Source organism: Octopus bimaculoides, chromosome 5 (assembly GCF_046866305.1).
Source record: "Octopus bimaculoides isolate indiv1 chromosome 5, ASM4686630v1, whole genome shotgun sequence".
Classification (NCBI taxonomy): domain Eukaryota; kingdom Metazoa; phylum Mollusca; class Cephalopoda; order Octopoda; family Octopodidae; genus Octopus; species Octopus bimaculoides.
In genome coordinates, this window is record NC_142932.1 from 18,619,126 (window position 1) to 18,635,053 (window position 15,928).

Below are 15,928 nucleotides of genomic sequence, written 5' to 3' on the forward strand. Positions count from 1 at the left end.
AAAACAAAGAACATGTTTGATAATCGACATAGCATACCCCCGGTGACAACAGGATCAATGTATCGACATAGCATACCCCCGGTGACAACGGGATCAATGTGAAAGAGGAAGAAGAAAATAAACAACTGCTACGATTTAAAGTGGGAATACGAAGGTTGTGGTCAATGAAGAGAGAAGACGTGACACCAATAGTAATTGGTGCACTTGGAAGTATCAGCACACAGCTACCAGCATAGTTGAAAAATGTCGGTGCAAGTGTGAAGGTAGGACACCTACAAAAATCAGCATTGCTTGGAACTGTAAGAATTCTTCGCAGGGTTCTTGAAGCATGACCAGTAAAACAAGTGTCAACTTAGTCTGCTGGATAACACTTTCCATCATACCCAGTAATATAAGCTGTGAGTGTTAATACTACTACAACAACAACAACAACAACAACAACAACAACAACAATAATAATAATAAATGCCCTGATGCAGTATCAGGCAGTGGCTCTCATGGCTTCTGATCTTAAATGAGTGGAAGCGTTATCATGTACATTGTTTTGTCTTGGTATAAAAGATGGGCTACAGCAAATATTCTGCTTAATACCACAGATTTACTTGTCAGTTGTTTGACCTTAACCAGTTGAGCATGTCCCTTAGTGACTGAGGACATGTGCATCTCTGATCACGAGCAGAAGTAGTGGAGGAGCATCATAGCCATGTATTGAGAGGAATTCTTTGGGGTTTGGATAATTCACCTCTGGAAACATGGATGTTTTGTTCAACATTCTTAAACAATCCTTATTCAGGGACCTTTTGAGCGGGATGGGCTATTCGACTTGAAGAAAATTCTAACTGGGCTCTACCTGCAAGGTCATCCACTGTTTATCTTGATATAAGATCACCATATCGCTAACACTGGGTTGTGATGCCTGTTCTTAGTCTACCCTTATTATACCGATAAGATTAACTTTACTATTCTCTGGTTCTGATGTTTGCTAAATTTCACTAACAAAGTCTATATATTTGTTAGGTTGACTCTTAGAATGTTAGTACCGATGAAATTAAGGACCCAGTCATGAGCATTTTGATTTTTTTTTTACATATCTTCTTTTCTAGGTTTCCATGGCAGAAACAATCTTGATATGGCCAGAGTTGACTTCATCTCAGACTGTTTCTATGACATTTTGGATGACTACCTGAGGATGTATCACGATAAAGATGGAAAAATGATGGTCAGTAAATGAAATTGATGAAGTTGATTTATTAGTCCCCGCACAAAGACAGGTTATGTTGCGTTAGAAGATCTTGTTAAATTAGTTGCTGCAACCATATTATCAAATTATGGTGGTTGATTTCAAATCGCTAGAGAGTCAGTATAGCTTTTCAGTATATATTTACGATGTCTTTTTTTATATGCCTTTTCTTTCAAATACTAATGGTTTCTACGGTAAATTAAATCGATAAAAACAGGTAGCTGCATTGTCCCTAACAGCCTCACCTATGCTTTCTACATACATGATGACAGCTAGAAAGCTGAAACTTCGAAGCTTATGGTAAAGTCAAGATATATTTTCGACAGCTTTAGGAATATACTTTTGAAAACTTTAATCCACTCAATGAGTAACTAACAGTAAGTTCTATTAGGTAAACCAAAACTTAATTATAAGATACTTAAGTACGATAGTAAATAAATTATCTCAGAAATAAAATTATGTAACAAAATTACATCTATATGAGCAAGAATTTATTCCTCTGTGCTTTATATTGAATATATTATTCGTTTCTTTTCTTCTTTATTTCAGTTCCAAAGATCTTATGACAATGGCAGCTCCGTAAGTGAATATATTTAATACCTTTAACAGCTTTCGTTACAGTAGCATCATAACATTACGGAAAATTATTACTGTCGCCTATTTTCATTCTTGCAGCTAATATAACAAAATAATGCCTAACGAAAATCTTAATACATTTATATCCTAACGTGTTTCTTCACTATTTGCACCTTGAAACATGAAACGTTAAGAGTATTTTCATGTCAAAAAGCTGTAATATATTGCCACCGGGTGCTTTTTATTATTATTATTTTATCTAAACTAGTATGGCCTGTATCCTGCAATTGTGGAATACACGACGTTTACGTATTTTGAAGGTAGATATCAATTTGTGCAATGTACCTGCATTAACATAAAACAGAAAGTTTTTTTATTATAACCAAATACCCAGAGTAGAAAGTAAATTGTTACTGTAAGCTCATCTCCATAACGTTCATTAATACACTGAAATAAAATGATAATAATACATACAAAACCTTGTTTAACCGCCAACAGTTCACATAAATTCAGATAATCTGCATGGGATTCGAAAATTATGTAGCACACTGATTTTAAAATAATTTCGAGATTATTTTACACACAGACAATCTGTTATTTATTCTACTGTTCGATCGTTGTCCCAACATAGTCGAGCTTGAAACAGCTTCAATGGAGTTATTAAAATGCATACGATCCGTTGTAAATTATGTCTCTATGATATAGTCTTGTAATAGATTATTGTTATACTGTCTATTTACATTGCAGTTAATGTGTGGTTAGTAAATAGGTTGTTAGCTCTATTCTCCTTATGATGCAAGCGGGCTTGTGCTGCATACATAATAAGTCCATTTAATAGTTGGAATCTCTATATACTTTATTGAGAATATGTAGAATGAGGAGATGGAACTCACTCTGTAATCAGTCCATCTATTGTTGTAAGAATATTGCATAGAGGTACATATCAGCATATCAGTTAATCGATGTGAACACTCCTTCTTGGTAATAGATTTTCTCTGCCCTTTCGCTAAATGTTAAAGCGATGCTATGCACTTAACATGAATGAACGCAATTTCACCATTACTTCCTGTCGATGGTTAGGTCACCACCTCCACTAACTTGCACTTGGATCGATCTTCATCACAGTGGGAACTGCACACACACACACACACACACACATACACACACACACACACACACACACACACACACACACACACACATATATATATATACACACATACACATTTGTTTTCAAACTTATATTTCTATAGATTCGTGGTTCAAATATGTGATTCACCGTATATTTGGTCTATTCAAATTACACCACATTAAATTTAATTTGTTTTGATGTAAAATTTTATCCGTAAAAGAAATATACATTCTAAGAATTATGCTTTAGTTTTTTTTTTAATATTTTCCTAGAAACCAACCCGAAAAGCAAATATTGAAATGAATAATTTCAAACGTGTTTTTCTTCTGCTGATGATACTGTTACTGTCGGGGGTCTCACTATGTTTCAATACAGGCTTTGAAAGTGACATTTTAATTCTGCCACTGACAGAATAGAACCCCCTAGTATAAAGTTTACACCGCCCCTCATAAAATTAGGATATTTCTCATAAAATAGTTTCTTCTCTTGTCACGTGACAACAAAAACTCAATTGCAATCATTCACTTCTTTAAACAGACTATATGTACCAGCACTACTCGAAGCGGGCAGTACCATTCCCTCGAAACTTTATATTGGTATTGAAGACAAAGGCGTACTAGATGTCAATACAAGCATATATGGATATTAATTGTCGAAATATTGTTCCGACATTTCATATTTTATTGACTAATTATAAGAAAGCCGTCTTCTAAAGGCGATATAAATCTGTCGATAGCAATTTTTTAAAGTGGTGATAGTAAAAGAAAAAAAAACAGAGAATCACTAATGTAAACTATTGTGGATTTGTAGATATTTAGAAATGTCCTTGATATTTAGCAACAGTGATTTGATGTATTATTCTCGGCTGATGATAATTCACAGTTAAGAAGAAACACTCACAAGACATTATTAGATGACTTACAAGGTGGATAGCAAGCCAATTACCATCAAGCCAATACGGGGACCAATGATGTCTCTAGCCCGTCGTTAGAAATAGTAGGCAAGTCGGTTTTAAATCAAGTATTACATTCTTTAAAAAAAGACACCAGATAACGTAGTCTGGTATCAATGCTGCATTAAAAACCGTTGGTAGTATCTTTACTTCTAGGTCTGCATGATAACAGCCAATAAAAAGAACAACAGCAACAACAACAACAACAACAACAACATCATCAGCAGCAATAGCAATATTTTACACAAACGTCCCATCTGTCACGATTAATTACATGATTTAAATATCACAACACCCTTCTCCACCACCATCTTTGCCATGATATGCAACGTTTCACATAACGATTGTCTTGTGTTGTTTTTTTTATCTTATTGCTTCTATATTTATCATTTTAGTTTGAGTTAAAATTTTCGTTTTTATAGATCGTAAAATCAATCATTTCCCTTATAAGGTTATAATCTTCTATTGATTAATATTATTTTCTTTTTAATTAAGGAAATTGAAAATAATTGATTATATGGATCAGACTTGCGTGAGATAAACTAATGTTAATTAATTGATATTTGTATTTTGTCACAGTCTGAGAGGCGTATGAGATTCCAAGAAACCTGCCGCAGAATCCTTCCATTCATGGAAAGAACATTAGAGATGCGTAACGGTGGCAACCAATTCTTCATGGGTGACCAGGTATTTAATTTTGTAACTTACCAAACAATCTTGAGGTTTGCTATAAAATTTAAAGTGACGAACGGTAAAGTAATTCAGCATTAATCATTGTTACTACGGCAGGCTGTTTCTCTCACGTACATCACGACTTCTGAAGGCACGTAGCATAGTAGTTGGGTTGCTGCATTCACGATCGCTAGATAGTGTGTTCCATTCCCAACAGTAGATGGCGTGTTGTTTTCATGAGAAAAACTCTTCATTTCGATGTTCTAGTCCCCACTTTCGATGAGGGGTCGGTGGGAAAGTTGCCCTGCTCGCCTAGCCAGCAGCGGGCTGGCGTCATTTGAACGCTAAGGAAATGATGCAAAGGCGCATTGTGACCAGCGATGTATAACAATATCTAATAGTCTGGTTGGTCATGTGATCATTTGTCACATGATATCGTAACTTAGCATGTCAGATTAACAATGATATAAACATTACTGTTGTTAATTATATTAAGCTCACTAATCTCAGTTCTATCCCCAATAACACCTATCTCACAACCACAAACTACACCAACGCCTCTACCACAACCGCATAGGCCCTTAAAACAATAGCATTTCATTACTTTTCAGTGAATGAGGTTCTGTTTGGATTTAGCACAGAAGTCCTTTTTATATCTCCAGTCTCTTGCAGATGTAATTATTAGAATGTCCCCCTAGGAACACGTGTGTCAATCTTTGGACATTTCCGAGGATATTTAGATATATAATTCAAGATTAAACGTCATATGACAAGTCAGATTTGATGCTGGTATATATAAGGCACAAAAATATTAGCTCATAATCATATTCATTAAAGAAACTTTTTAAGAAATCTTGAGTATGCATATATGAATAAATGCACAAACACACGCACGCTTCCCTCCGCGCACTCACTGACACATGCACACACAGAGACACACACACATAGGCACACATGTTGGTAGGTAGGTAGGTAGGTAGATTGATAGATAAATTGATAGATAGATAGATAGATAGATATATAGATAGATACATTTCTTTTATTAGCCACACAGGGCTCAACGAAGATGGGACAAATACAATGTAGAGCTTTTCTTTTTGGGAGGGGGAAGGAAGGAAAAAAAAAAAAAAAAATTGGTGGTGTCGATCAAAAGGGATCGTAGGAAGGGAAAAAGGGGCAGTTCGATCAAAAGGGATCGAAAAAAAAAGAAAAGGAAAGGCCGATCAATAGGGATCGTGTATCACACAGTAATGTTCTCGTGTAAAAAGAGGGGAGGACAGTTTAGGTTTAGCCGTGGAAGGAAAAGCCCACGGAAAAGACCACAGTAACCTTGGTCAATATTCTCATTGAAGAAACTATAACAGTAAGTGACTCTCTTTTGCCTTTTTGTTTTATTTTTTTTTTCTTGTTCATAGGGTTATGCTCAAGATGGCTCCGTCGTTCACACGTGCCATCCTTGCTACATTCACCCATCTTTTTTTGAAGCATTCACTAGACAAGACTTCCCTTTCTACTCTCAACTTCCTCTTCAGGTGATACTTGAAGAAGTTGATGAGAGATTGCCCAGAGAGGAAAGTCTTTGTCTCTAGACCTTTCAGACGCGTCCACCATACACATTCTTTCGCCATAGCCACAAGTACGATGAAAATAGCTCTTCCTTCCCGTTTAAAGGAAGGAGGCGCGACAATATTCACGATAGACTCGGCTGATAGACCGACTCGTCCCACACGCGATAGCAGTTGTTCGACGTAAGCCCACAGCTCGGAAATGGTGGGACACTGTACGAGTGCGTGCAGAACGGTTTCGTCGCTCTGCCGGCATCTCGGACAGGTCGGCCCCGTGTTTCTCGAGCCATGCCTGTAGAGCTTATCCCGAACGGGTAGTGCTTCTCGATAGCACTGCCAGGCCAGGGATCTTTGGAAGTTGTCCATAGGTCCCGGCCCGAAGGTCGTCTTAAACAGGCGGGTCAGGTATTCCTCGTCGACGCCCAGGTTCGCCCCGAGATCGTCGTCGTACCTTCCCTCCACTAATCCACTATAGAATGCGTTAGTTGTGATGCAGTCGCTCAAGGTTGACCCGGGTTGTTGGAGTTGCCGAAGAGCAGCGCGACACTCGCGGTGCCATACGCCCTTCCTCGGCCTCTTCTTGATCCATGACTGCAGTTCGGTCATGGAGACGAGCTGCGGGAAAGCGCGCCGCACAAACGGTGACCACACCTGTTCACCGCTGTCTACGTAGAGCCGGAGATGTCGCAGTCTCAGCGCGTGTCTGCGCATCATCAACCACGGCATGCCCAGTCCTCCTTTTAACGGGTGTTGGCAGCAAACGGATCGCCTAACCATCGGAACGCTTCCTTTCCACAAGAAGCGGAAGAGGATGCGCTCCAGTTTGGTGATGGTAGGGTCGGGACAAGGAACGACGGTTAGGCGGTATTCGATGACGGACGCGATGTACGTGTTCGCCACCTCCGCCCGACCTTTCAGGGAAAGCTTCCTCTCGGCCCATTGCCGGGCTAGAGTGGCCACCCTTCTCGTTGTCTCGTCCCAGTTCTTCTCCGTTTGGAGGTCTGGACCAAACCAGACCCCGAGCATCTCAACCGGACCGTCAGTCCAACGTCCCACGACGGAGGCGCTACTTGACGGCATGGGGTTGCTTCTCCAGGTGCCGAGCCGCAAGCCCACTGACTTATCCCGGTTGATTTTCGCTCCCGTTACCGCTTCGTAGTCTCTCAGTGTCTCGCCGACAAGCTCGATGTGCTTTTGGCTAGACACTATGACGGTGACGTCGTCCGCGTATGCCGACACGCTCGTCCCGCATCCCAACTCTCGCGGGATGCCCCTCAGCGTCGCCAGCTTCCGCAGTAGTGGCTCGAGAGTCAACACGTACAGAAGCGACGAGAGGGGGCATCCCTGACGGACCGAACGTGCAATGTCGAAGGGTCTTGATAGATGCCCATTGACGCGAACTACCGAACGGATGCCTCTGTACAAGGCAGCCATCCAGCCGCGGAAAATGGGACCGAAGCCGGCTGCTATGAGGACAGCCTCCAAGTATTGATGGTCTACCCTATCGAAAGCTTTCGATTGATCTAAATTGATCAGGGCCCCACCCATGCCAGGTTCCTTAACTACCCTCTCTATGATGTAGCGCATCAGATGGAGGTTGTCATGGATGCTCCTGCCCGGCACCGCGCACGTTTGCGCCTTGCCGATCAGTTTCTCGATGACAAGCGCCAACCGCTTGGCTAACACCTTGGCCAAAATTTTCAAGTCTGCATTGAGCAGAGTGATGGGCCTAAAGTTATCTATGACGTCCCCCTTGTTTGGATCTGTCTTCAGCAGCGTTACGGCTCCTCGACTCACAAAACCGGGAATGCTCCCGTTTTGCTGCCAGTTGCAGTACACCGCCACCAAGACGTCTCCAAACAAGTCTGGCTTACAGTTGTAAAGCTCGTAGGGCAGACCATCCAAGCCCGGAGATTTGTCCCTCGAGCATCCCGCCATCGCGTCCCTCACTTCCGCCGCCGTGATGGCACCTTCGCAGCACTCCTCCTCTCTTGCCGAGAGTCGTGGCAGGCTGTGCAGGTAGGCACTGAAGTCCACCCTGCGTTCTCGCTCGCCATTCGTCCCAAACAGTCGAGCAAAGTGCCGCTGAAAGGCCTCACACTTTTTGCTTGGCTCGAGCAGTTCGCGCCCCTGTTCGTCCACCAGAGACCGAATGGTGGCTTTGTTGCCCTGTTGCGCCTCCGCCACCCGGGCCTCTCGTGCGGCTCCAACACCTTCGTTTCTTAGAGCACGCATCCTAGCCCTGACAACGCACCCTTCGTGTTTGGCGTTGAAGTGTTGGTCAAGGGCCAACCTCGCCGCCAAAACGTCGGATGCGATGCCACTTCTAATTGCCTCTTCTAGCTTCTTAACTAGTTCACCCTCTACTCTGTTTCTGTCTATGGCTAGTGCTTTGCTATACCTAACCGCTTCTGCTTTTATTGCTCTCTTGAGGGCAAACCACCATTTGTTATTGATGATGGCTCCTGTCAAAGCCCTCTTTACTAACGTGCTAATCCGGTCTCTGAAAACTGGTCTCGACGGGAAAGACGCGTTTAGTTTCCAGTAACCGGAGCCCTGCCTATGTGTCTTATCTAAGTCTAGCGTACACGTCACAAGTTTGTGATCCGTGTAGCTGACTATGTGAAATTGTGGACACCCTATGCTATCTCTATCTACTCTCCTACACAGTATTCTATCTAGATACGATCTCGACGACCCGATGCGGTTTGTCCATGTCCACATTGGCGCATTCGGATGGTCGAGTCGGTACCTGTCAGACAGTTGAAAGCGTCTGAGCAGGTCTTTGAGGCATTTGCATCCCCGTCTATTCCTATCTCTGCCCACATAGTCTAGATGCGTGTCCAAGGTAGCATTCCAATCCCCCACTAAAAGTAAAGGACGAGACGTTCCTAGGAATACTTCTAGACGTCGAAAGAAATCCGGCCTACCTGTTAAAGGTGGTGCGTATACTGATATGAGTCGAAAAGCACACCCATCGCTGCCATCGACATCCAGAACAACCAATCTACCCTCCGGGTCTATGAATACTGTCTTTACTTCGAGATCCAGACTCTTGCGAAAGAGTACCGCCGTGCCACTACCGCCCATTCTCGGCAGACAGGGAGAAAAATAAATGTTAAACTGTCTGCCAAACATGGACGATAGGGCCCGCGGATCATGGAGTCTGGTCTCGCTTATGGCTATGATTTCTAGTTTATGTGACTTTATGTCATTTAGGAGGTACCCTTGTTTCCAAGGGGACCCCAAGCCACGCGCATTTACACAACCAATCTTGAGCATCATTTTGATTTGAGTGTTAAAGTTTTATAAAGAGAGTCACTTACCGTTTGAGAGTTTTTGTGTCTCCTCCTTCGGGTTTTCTTCGAGGAGATCACTATATAGTTTTTTCGCCAGGTATTTTTGGCATTTGCCAACTGCCTTTGGAAAAATAGATTTTAGTGTGTGGTGCAGGGTTGGTGTTATGTGTAGTATTTTGATGTGTTCTGGCGGTGTTGCGTATGGGTGGTTGCTGTTTTTTATGTCTTCGTTTGTTATGTTTGTTTTTGTGTTGATGTATTCCATCAACTCTGAGTTTTTTGTGTTGATGGCAGTGAGCATTGTGTGTGTACTTGCTTTTGGGGTTTTGTTGCTTGTGTTGTAGTTGTGTGTGCTTGTGTTGGTGTCTGGAGTGTTTTCGGGAGTTGTGTATCTCCCTGCTTTGTTTGTGTTTGCTTTTCTTTTCTTGCTCCTCTTCCTCCTTCCTTTCTGGGCTATTTGCCATTCCTCATTACTTTCATCTTCCGACGAAGGTTCTGAGGAATCGGAAGGGGGTAGGGGCAAATTGTGAGCGTATGTGTGTGCTTGTGTGAGTGGTTGTGTTGCTGTTTTTGTTGGTGCTGATGGCTTGTTATTTGTGTGAGGTGTGTGTGATGTGGGGGAGGGGGAAACAATCTTGGAATTTTCTTTCTTTTCCCCTGCTTCCTCACTTGTTGTTTTTGCAGCTGCTGTTGTCTTCTCAGTTGCCAGTGTTGCTTGTGTTTCTCTTGTTTTGATTGTTGATGGTGGTGTTGGTAGTAGGGTTTTTTTCCGGGTTTTGGTGGTTGCCCTTGTTGCTTTTTTGGGTTGGCGGCGGTTGGGCAACTGTCCTTGAGGTGTGCCTCGCTGCCGCATACATAACAACGTGGTCGCCTTCCTTCCACCACTACATATAACTTGTGGTCCTTTGCCAGTTGGATGTGTGTGGGGATCTTTTGGCACTCCTCTTCAGTGATGTGGAGGAGGACTTCGACTTTTTTCCCCCCTTCCCAGTTTTTCTCCTCTGCAGTAGCAATTTCTAATATATTTGCCTCCTCCATTTCGAGGCATATAGAACCTACTATCCACTGTGTTTCCACTTGTGAAGGGACATTCTTTACTGTCACCTTCGTCACTCTCTGTCCAAGATAACTCGGTATCATCACCAAGTCATCTGTGTGGAGAGAGAGTGTTGAAAATTCCTTCGCTAACTGTTCGCTCTTAAAGCGTACTAGTACCGTGGCAAATTTTCGTCCCCAAGTAACATGACTTTGAAAGGGCCATATCGGTTTGAGACAAATCTCAATTTTTTGGGTGGAGAAATTCTCCGGTCGCTTCGTTTTCTTGTTGATAAGTCTGTATGATATGTGCTTCTTGTTTGTATTTTCAATAATTGCTTTTGGTATGTGTATTTGTACAGTGTCACCTTCTTTCGTGAGAAGGGATTTTGTGTCATTGATTTGTTTTTGGGTGAATGTTAATATTGTTCTTTTTTCTTTCGTTGCATCGGCAAAATTTGTTTTTGTGATGCTGGCAGATATATTGTTTGTGGCGTTTGTTGTGTTGTTTATCTTGTTCGTCTTGTGGTTGTTGATGGTGGTATTGACAGTGGTGTTGGTACTGCCAGGTTCAAAGGTGGTGGTAGTGGCGGCAGAGTTTGTCGAAGTAGTGGTGGTGTTGGTGTTGAAGGTCGGTGTCCTGTTGTTGTTGCTGTTGTTATTGTCACTGGTAGTAGCAGTGGTGAGGACAGTGGTCGTGTTAGCAAGAACATTTGTGTCGTTGTCGTTGTTGTTGCTGTTGTTGTTGTTGTCTTTGTCGTTGTTGTTGTTGTTGTCACTGGTGACGGTGGCAGGCAAGACTGCTGTAGTAGCAGAGTTTGTACACGTGATGGTGGTTGAGGCAGCAGCAGTTGACTCAGAATCATTGCTCTTCTTCATCACTTGTCTGCGTTCATGCGGAACGGCATTAAGTGTTTTCGCCTCTGGCATTAGGAGCGGGAAGTCGGCCTCGTTGAAAACCTTAGCCATATTCGTTTTAAAGAATATGGCTAGGAACGAGGAAGATATGTTTGAATTTTTGGAAATAAGGCTCTAAATAGAGCTATTTCCGATTTGAAAAATATATGTTCACGAAGTATTTTGTGTTATACACAACTTATACAAAATTTTAAAACAAAATAGGTCTTTTAAGAGGTGAAAAATGCAACTTACATGGGAGCCGATGTGTCTACCGTCCGTCCATGATGATAGATAGATAGATAGATAGATAAAGAGATAGATAGATAGATTTTAGCAGATTAAGCTTCATAAATCATGTATCTGAATTCATTTTGTGGATTATTGAAACGACTGATTTAGAGAAGCTTGACACTATATAAACCGATTACTCTCACACACATCGGCGCATTAATAGCCACAACTATGTGTTTGATTGAGTTAACGAATTAATGTCTGTCTCTAAAACATATCAACAAAATACGAAGCTGTATTAGTGTTTGTGCAAATCTTTTGAAAACTGTTTTCTCATCACGTGCATATTTCCAAACATCTAAAAAGAAAAAAAATTCATTTAAATATCTAAATTATGTTAAAGGATGATAGTATGAACAATTATAAAACAATTGATGCATCATAGAACATTCCTCTACCGACGCTAATTAATCAAAATATGGCGATCTTTGTCTCTCCGAAAAATATAATATCTCATTTGAATTTTGAACTCAGCACCCAGACTGGCGAAATTTACAGCCGTCTATTTAAGTATTACTAGGCTTTCAAACTAGTATAGTTGTTAGCTGGAAATTGCAACTAATGGAAACAAAAAAATTATAGTTTCCATTCAGGTAGTTTTTGTCTCTTCCTCTCACTCTCATTCTCTCTCCCTCTCTCCATTTCTGTCTCTCTGTTTGTCTGACTCTCTCCTTCTCTCTCCCTCTCTCCATTTCTGTCTCTCTGTTTGTCTGACTCTCTCCTTCTCTCTCATTTCTCTCTTCCTTTTCTTCTCCCTCGCTTTGTGGTTCATGTTCTAAAGACATACGATCAAGGACCACCTACCGTATTCTGAAAAGTCATGATTTTTTTTTCTTAAGGGTAGGTGTGTCGTGAGAAGCTTGGCCTTCCATATTGGCCTCCGCAGGTGGCTGCAGAGGTCGCCAGATAATTGATTCCTTCTCTAAGGAGGAGTATAATTATCTTTATGGGGCCCCCGAATTGCTGGTGCGGGATTGCCTGCAGGCGGCAAGAATTTTAATCGCGGATGATTGATAACAGGCTTCATGCCTCAATTTATCTTATTATAAGAGGTTCATTACCTCATTTGAGTTTTTTGTTTTTCAAAAAGAAAGAAGAACAGTGTTCTCGAGGGGCATCGATCGGTGGGCGTCGAGACTCCTCTCATCATATCATTATTTTGTTCATCATTTCATCTCATTTGTGTTACTGTCCAGCCCGCATTGGTTCTGCATCAGTCTATGTAATGCCCTTGTGGCAAATCTTATGAAATATAGAAGCTTGTTTCCCAACCACACGGTTCCGGATTCAGTACCACTGTGTGGCAAGTGTTTTCAGGACCACTGAGGGAAAGTGTTTTCTACTATAAACCCAGTAGGACCAAAGCCTTGTGAGTAGATTTGGTAGACGGAAACTGAAAGAAACCCGTCGTGTGTATATATATATATATATTGTGCTTTTTATTCTGCTTTTATTGTGCTTTTAATTATTAATTTTTCTATATGTGATAGTGGATTTTCATCGATGAGTTCTTGAAAATTGGTTATTTTCCCTAAAACTATATATATATATATATATATATATATATATATATATATATATATATATACTGCGTAACTGGTACTTAATTTATCGACCCCGAAACGATGAAAGGCAAAGTCGACCTCGGCGGAATTTGAACTCAGAACGTAAAGACAGACGAAATGCCGCTAAGCATTTCGCCCGGCGTGTTAACGTTTCTGCCAGCTCTCTATCTATCTATCTATCTATCTATCTATCTATCTATCTATCTATCTATCTATCTATCTATCTATCTGTCTATCTGTCTGTCTGTCTCTCTGCCTATATATCTATCTGTCTGTCTGCCTGCCTGTCTGTCTGTCTATATGACTCTTCTAATTTAATCCTCCAGATGACCATGGCCGATCTGATGTGCTACTGCGCCCTTGAAAATCCACTGACTGATGATTCATCAATGTTGAGCAGCTACCCCAAATTGCAGTCCCTGAGAAGCCGCGTGATGAGTCACATGAAAATGTCACCTTATTTGAAAAACCGCTCTAGCACCGAATTTTAAATCAATCTCTAAAATGATGAAGTATTATCGTTAAAATAAATCATCGGACAAAAATACCAACAACAATGATGTCGACAGCAGACAGCCATGAATAAAGCAACAAGTGAAAAAAAAAAAGAAAAGAAAAAAAAATTATTTCCTCTTCAAATAAACGAATGTTCCTTTCTACATGAAATTCCTTTATGTCTGTAACGCTCTGCCATTGATTCAAGAAGCTGTAAATGGCTGGCCGAGACGGACATAATAATAATACTGATGAGGAAGATAACATAAAGGCTAAAATCACATATTCCGAAATCCAAAATAAAATAAAAAGATGAAAAAGAAAAACCAACTGCAATGATTTTAATTATCTAGTAATTATAGAAAAAATACATTATTGATTTATTATATAACAAATGGCAATCTAATTACGTTAAATAATTAAATAATTAAAAAAATTAATTGTTATTCTGTTCAGTGTGAGTGACGTTTATCTTCGTCATCTTCTGTTTGCTTTTGCCTTGTATCTTGGGAGGTGAGGTGCGTAATAGTATTATTGGTGCGCAACAACAATCACGTTGTATCTGGATCACAGAAAACTAATTGCAGGACACGGGTTCGATTGCAGCTTATTTACTTATTTCAGTCATTAGACGATGGACTACCGCCTTGAAGGTTTTCACAGATGAGATCGACTTACATGATTTCTTTTAGTTTGATACTTTTTCCGATCTCTTTTGTTGAGCCACTATGTTATAAGTTACGTAAACAAACCAACAAAGGTTGTCAAGTTGTGAGGGCAAACACAAAAAAAAAAGAATGTGGTTCTATAGCAGCAGTGTTGTGGATGTATATATAAGTATAGAAGTGTATATATATATTTAGAGACGAGAATACGAGGGTAGTGGCCTGTGTATGTTTTGGTGGGTGTATGTGCGTAAAGTGTTCACGTGGAGAAGTATATTGTCGTAAGGTGTTTGGGTGTGAGTTGTTCGTGTGTGTGTATGTGATCTTTAATCGGGGGTGCAGGAAGATTCAGTCTGAAGAAATAGCAGAGAAAACGAGAGTGAGGTAGAAGGGAAGGCAATGCGAATGTGGAGCTCACAATACAGGTATGTGTAAATGTATGGCCGTGAAATGCTGTTGCATGGAGGAAGATATGAACAAAAGAAACTTAGGTGAAAGACAAAAATGAAAGTTGAGGAAGACAAGAGAGTTCTGAAAATTAATTATGGTACAAAACATTAGTGAAAAAGAAGACCGAAATTACGAATTTTGTAAGACTAGAAAAAACTAATTTATAAATTACACAAATTTGGTGGGAAAAGTTTGGAGCAGTTATATGATGTTGAGGAAATGCTAAAAGAAATTTAGCCAGGTGGGTTATCTGGAAATAAGGAGTAATGTAATAGATGTGTGCGCATGTGCTGGAAGGGAAGGCGTACTTTCATGGAAAAAGAGGAAAGATAAATTTTAAAGAATAAGCCATAAGTAGTAGAAAACCCAAAGAGAATAAGGGTGAGGAATGAGTAAAACTCACATGGAAGAGAGTTAATTAAATCCTCTGCGGAGAATAAAGTATGAACGTGAGACATGGAGATGTTAGATTCACATGTAGTAAAGAAAAATGGTGAGGTGCAGAAATAGAAAACTCTAAAGAAAACATAGCGAAGGCTAGAGAGCTAGATGACTGTAGAGGCACTTGAGATTTGCGGATGGAGGAAGAATGTACATGAATGAATGAAAATATATGTGTGTGCATGTGCGTGCGGGTAAGTGTGTGTGTGTGTGTGCAGAGGTGTGTATGTGGAGCTAAATTCCTACGCATTGTGAGTCCATGTGTATGTCTGTGCGTATAGCCGGAGAAAATGTAGGAACGTGTGATAGTGTGTTCATACGTATGTGTCAAAGAGAGATGTTGGATGAACAGTGATATGTGTTGTGGTTATAAATGTTCGAAGAGTAAATATATGGGGGTAGCCATGTTCCAACAAGATGGTGTATGGGGGTATGTGAGACATATACATGCTTCTGGACGTGTGTGTGCCGGGGATCAAGTTGGTAAAGTAAATCAGGTGTGTATATGTATGTGTGTAAGTGATATGAAATTGAAAGTAAGGCGATGTATGGGAAAATGTGTGTATGTGGAAACGATGTTGGTCTAGTGAAGATACGTGTGTAGCAGTGAAGGTAGTGAGGGTCGTGTAGGTGCAATGTTGATAGTGACG

The 15,928-nt window shown here is 40.8% G+C and overlaps 1 protein-coding gene across 1 annotated transcript in view; it reads left to right on the plus strand.

The window, feature by feature from the left end:
- Positions 1–14,168, plus strand: part of LOC106869778 (S-crystallin 3) — a 22,797-nt gene extending 8,629 nt beyond the window's left edge. The window contains exons 3-6 of the mRNA XM_014915641.3: positions 1,104–1,219; positions 1,790–1,819; positions 4,480–4,587; positions 13,554–14,168. Coding sequence (XP_014771127.1) covers positions 1,104–1,219; positions 1,790–1,819; positions 4,480–4,587; positions 13,554–13,718 — 419 coding nt within the window. The 3' untranslated portion in view covers positions 13,719–14,168. The remainder of the gene's footprint in view (positions 1–1,103; positions 1,220–1,789; positions 1,820–4,479; positions 4,588–13,553) is intronic.
- Positions 14,169–15,928: the final 1,760 nt, after the last annotated feature.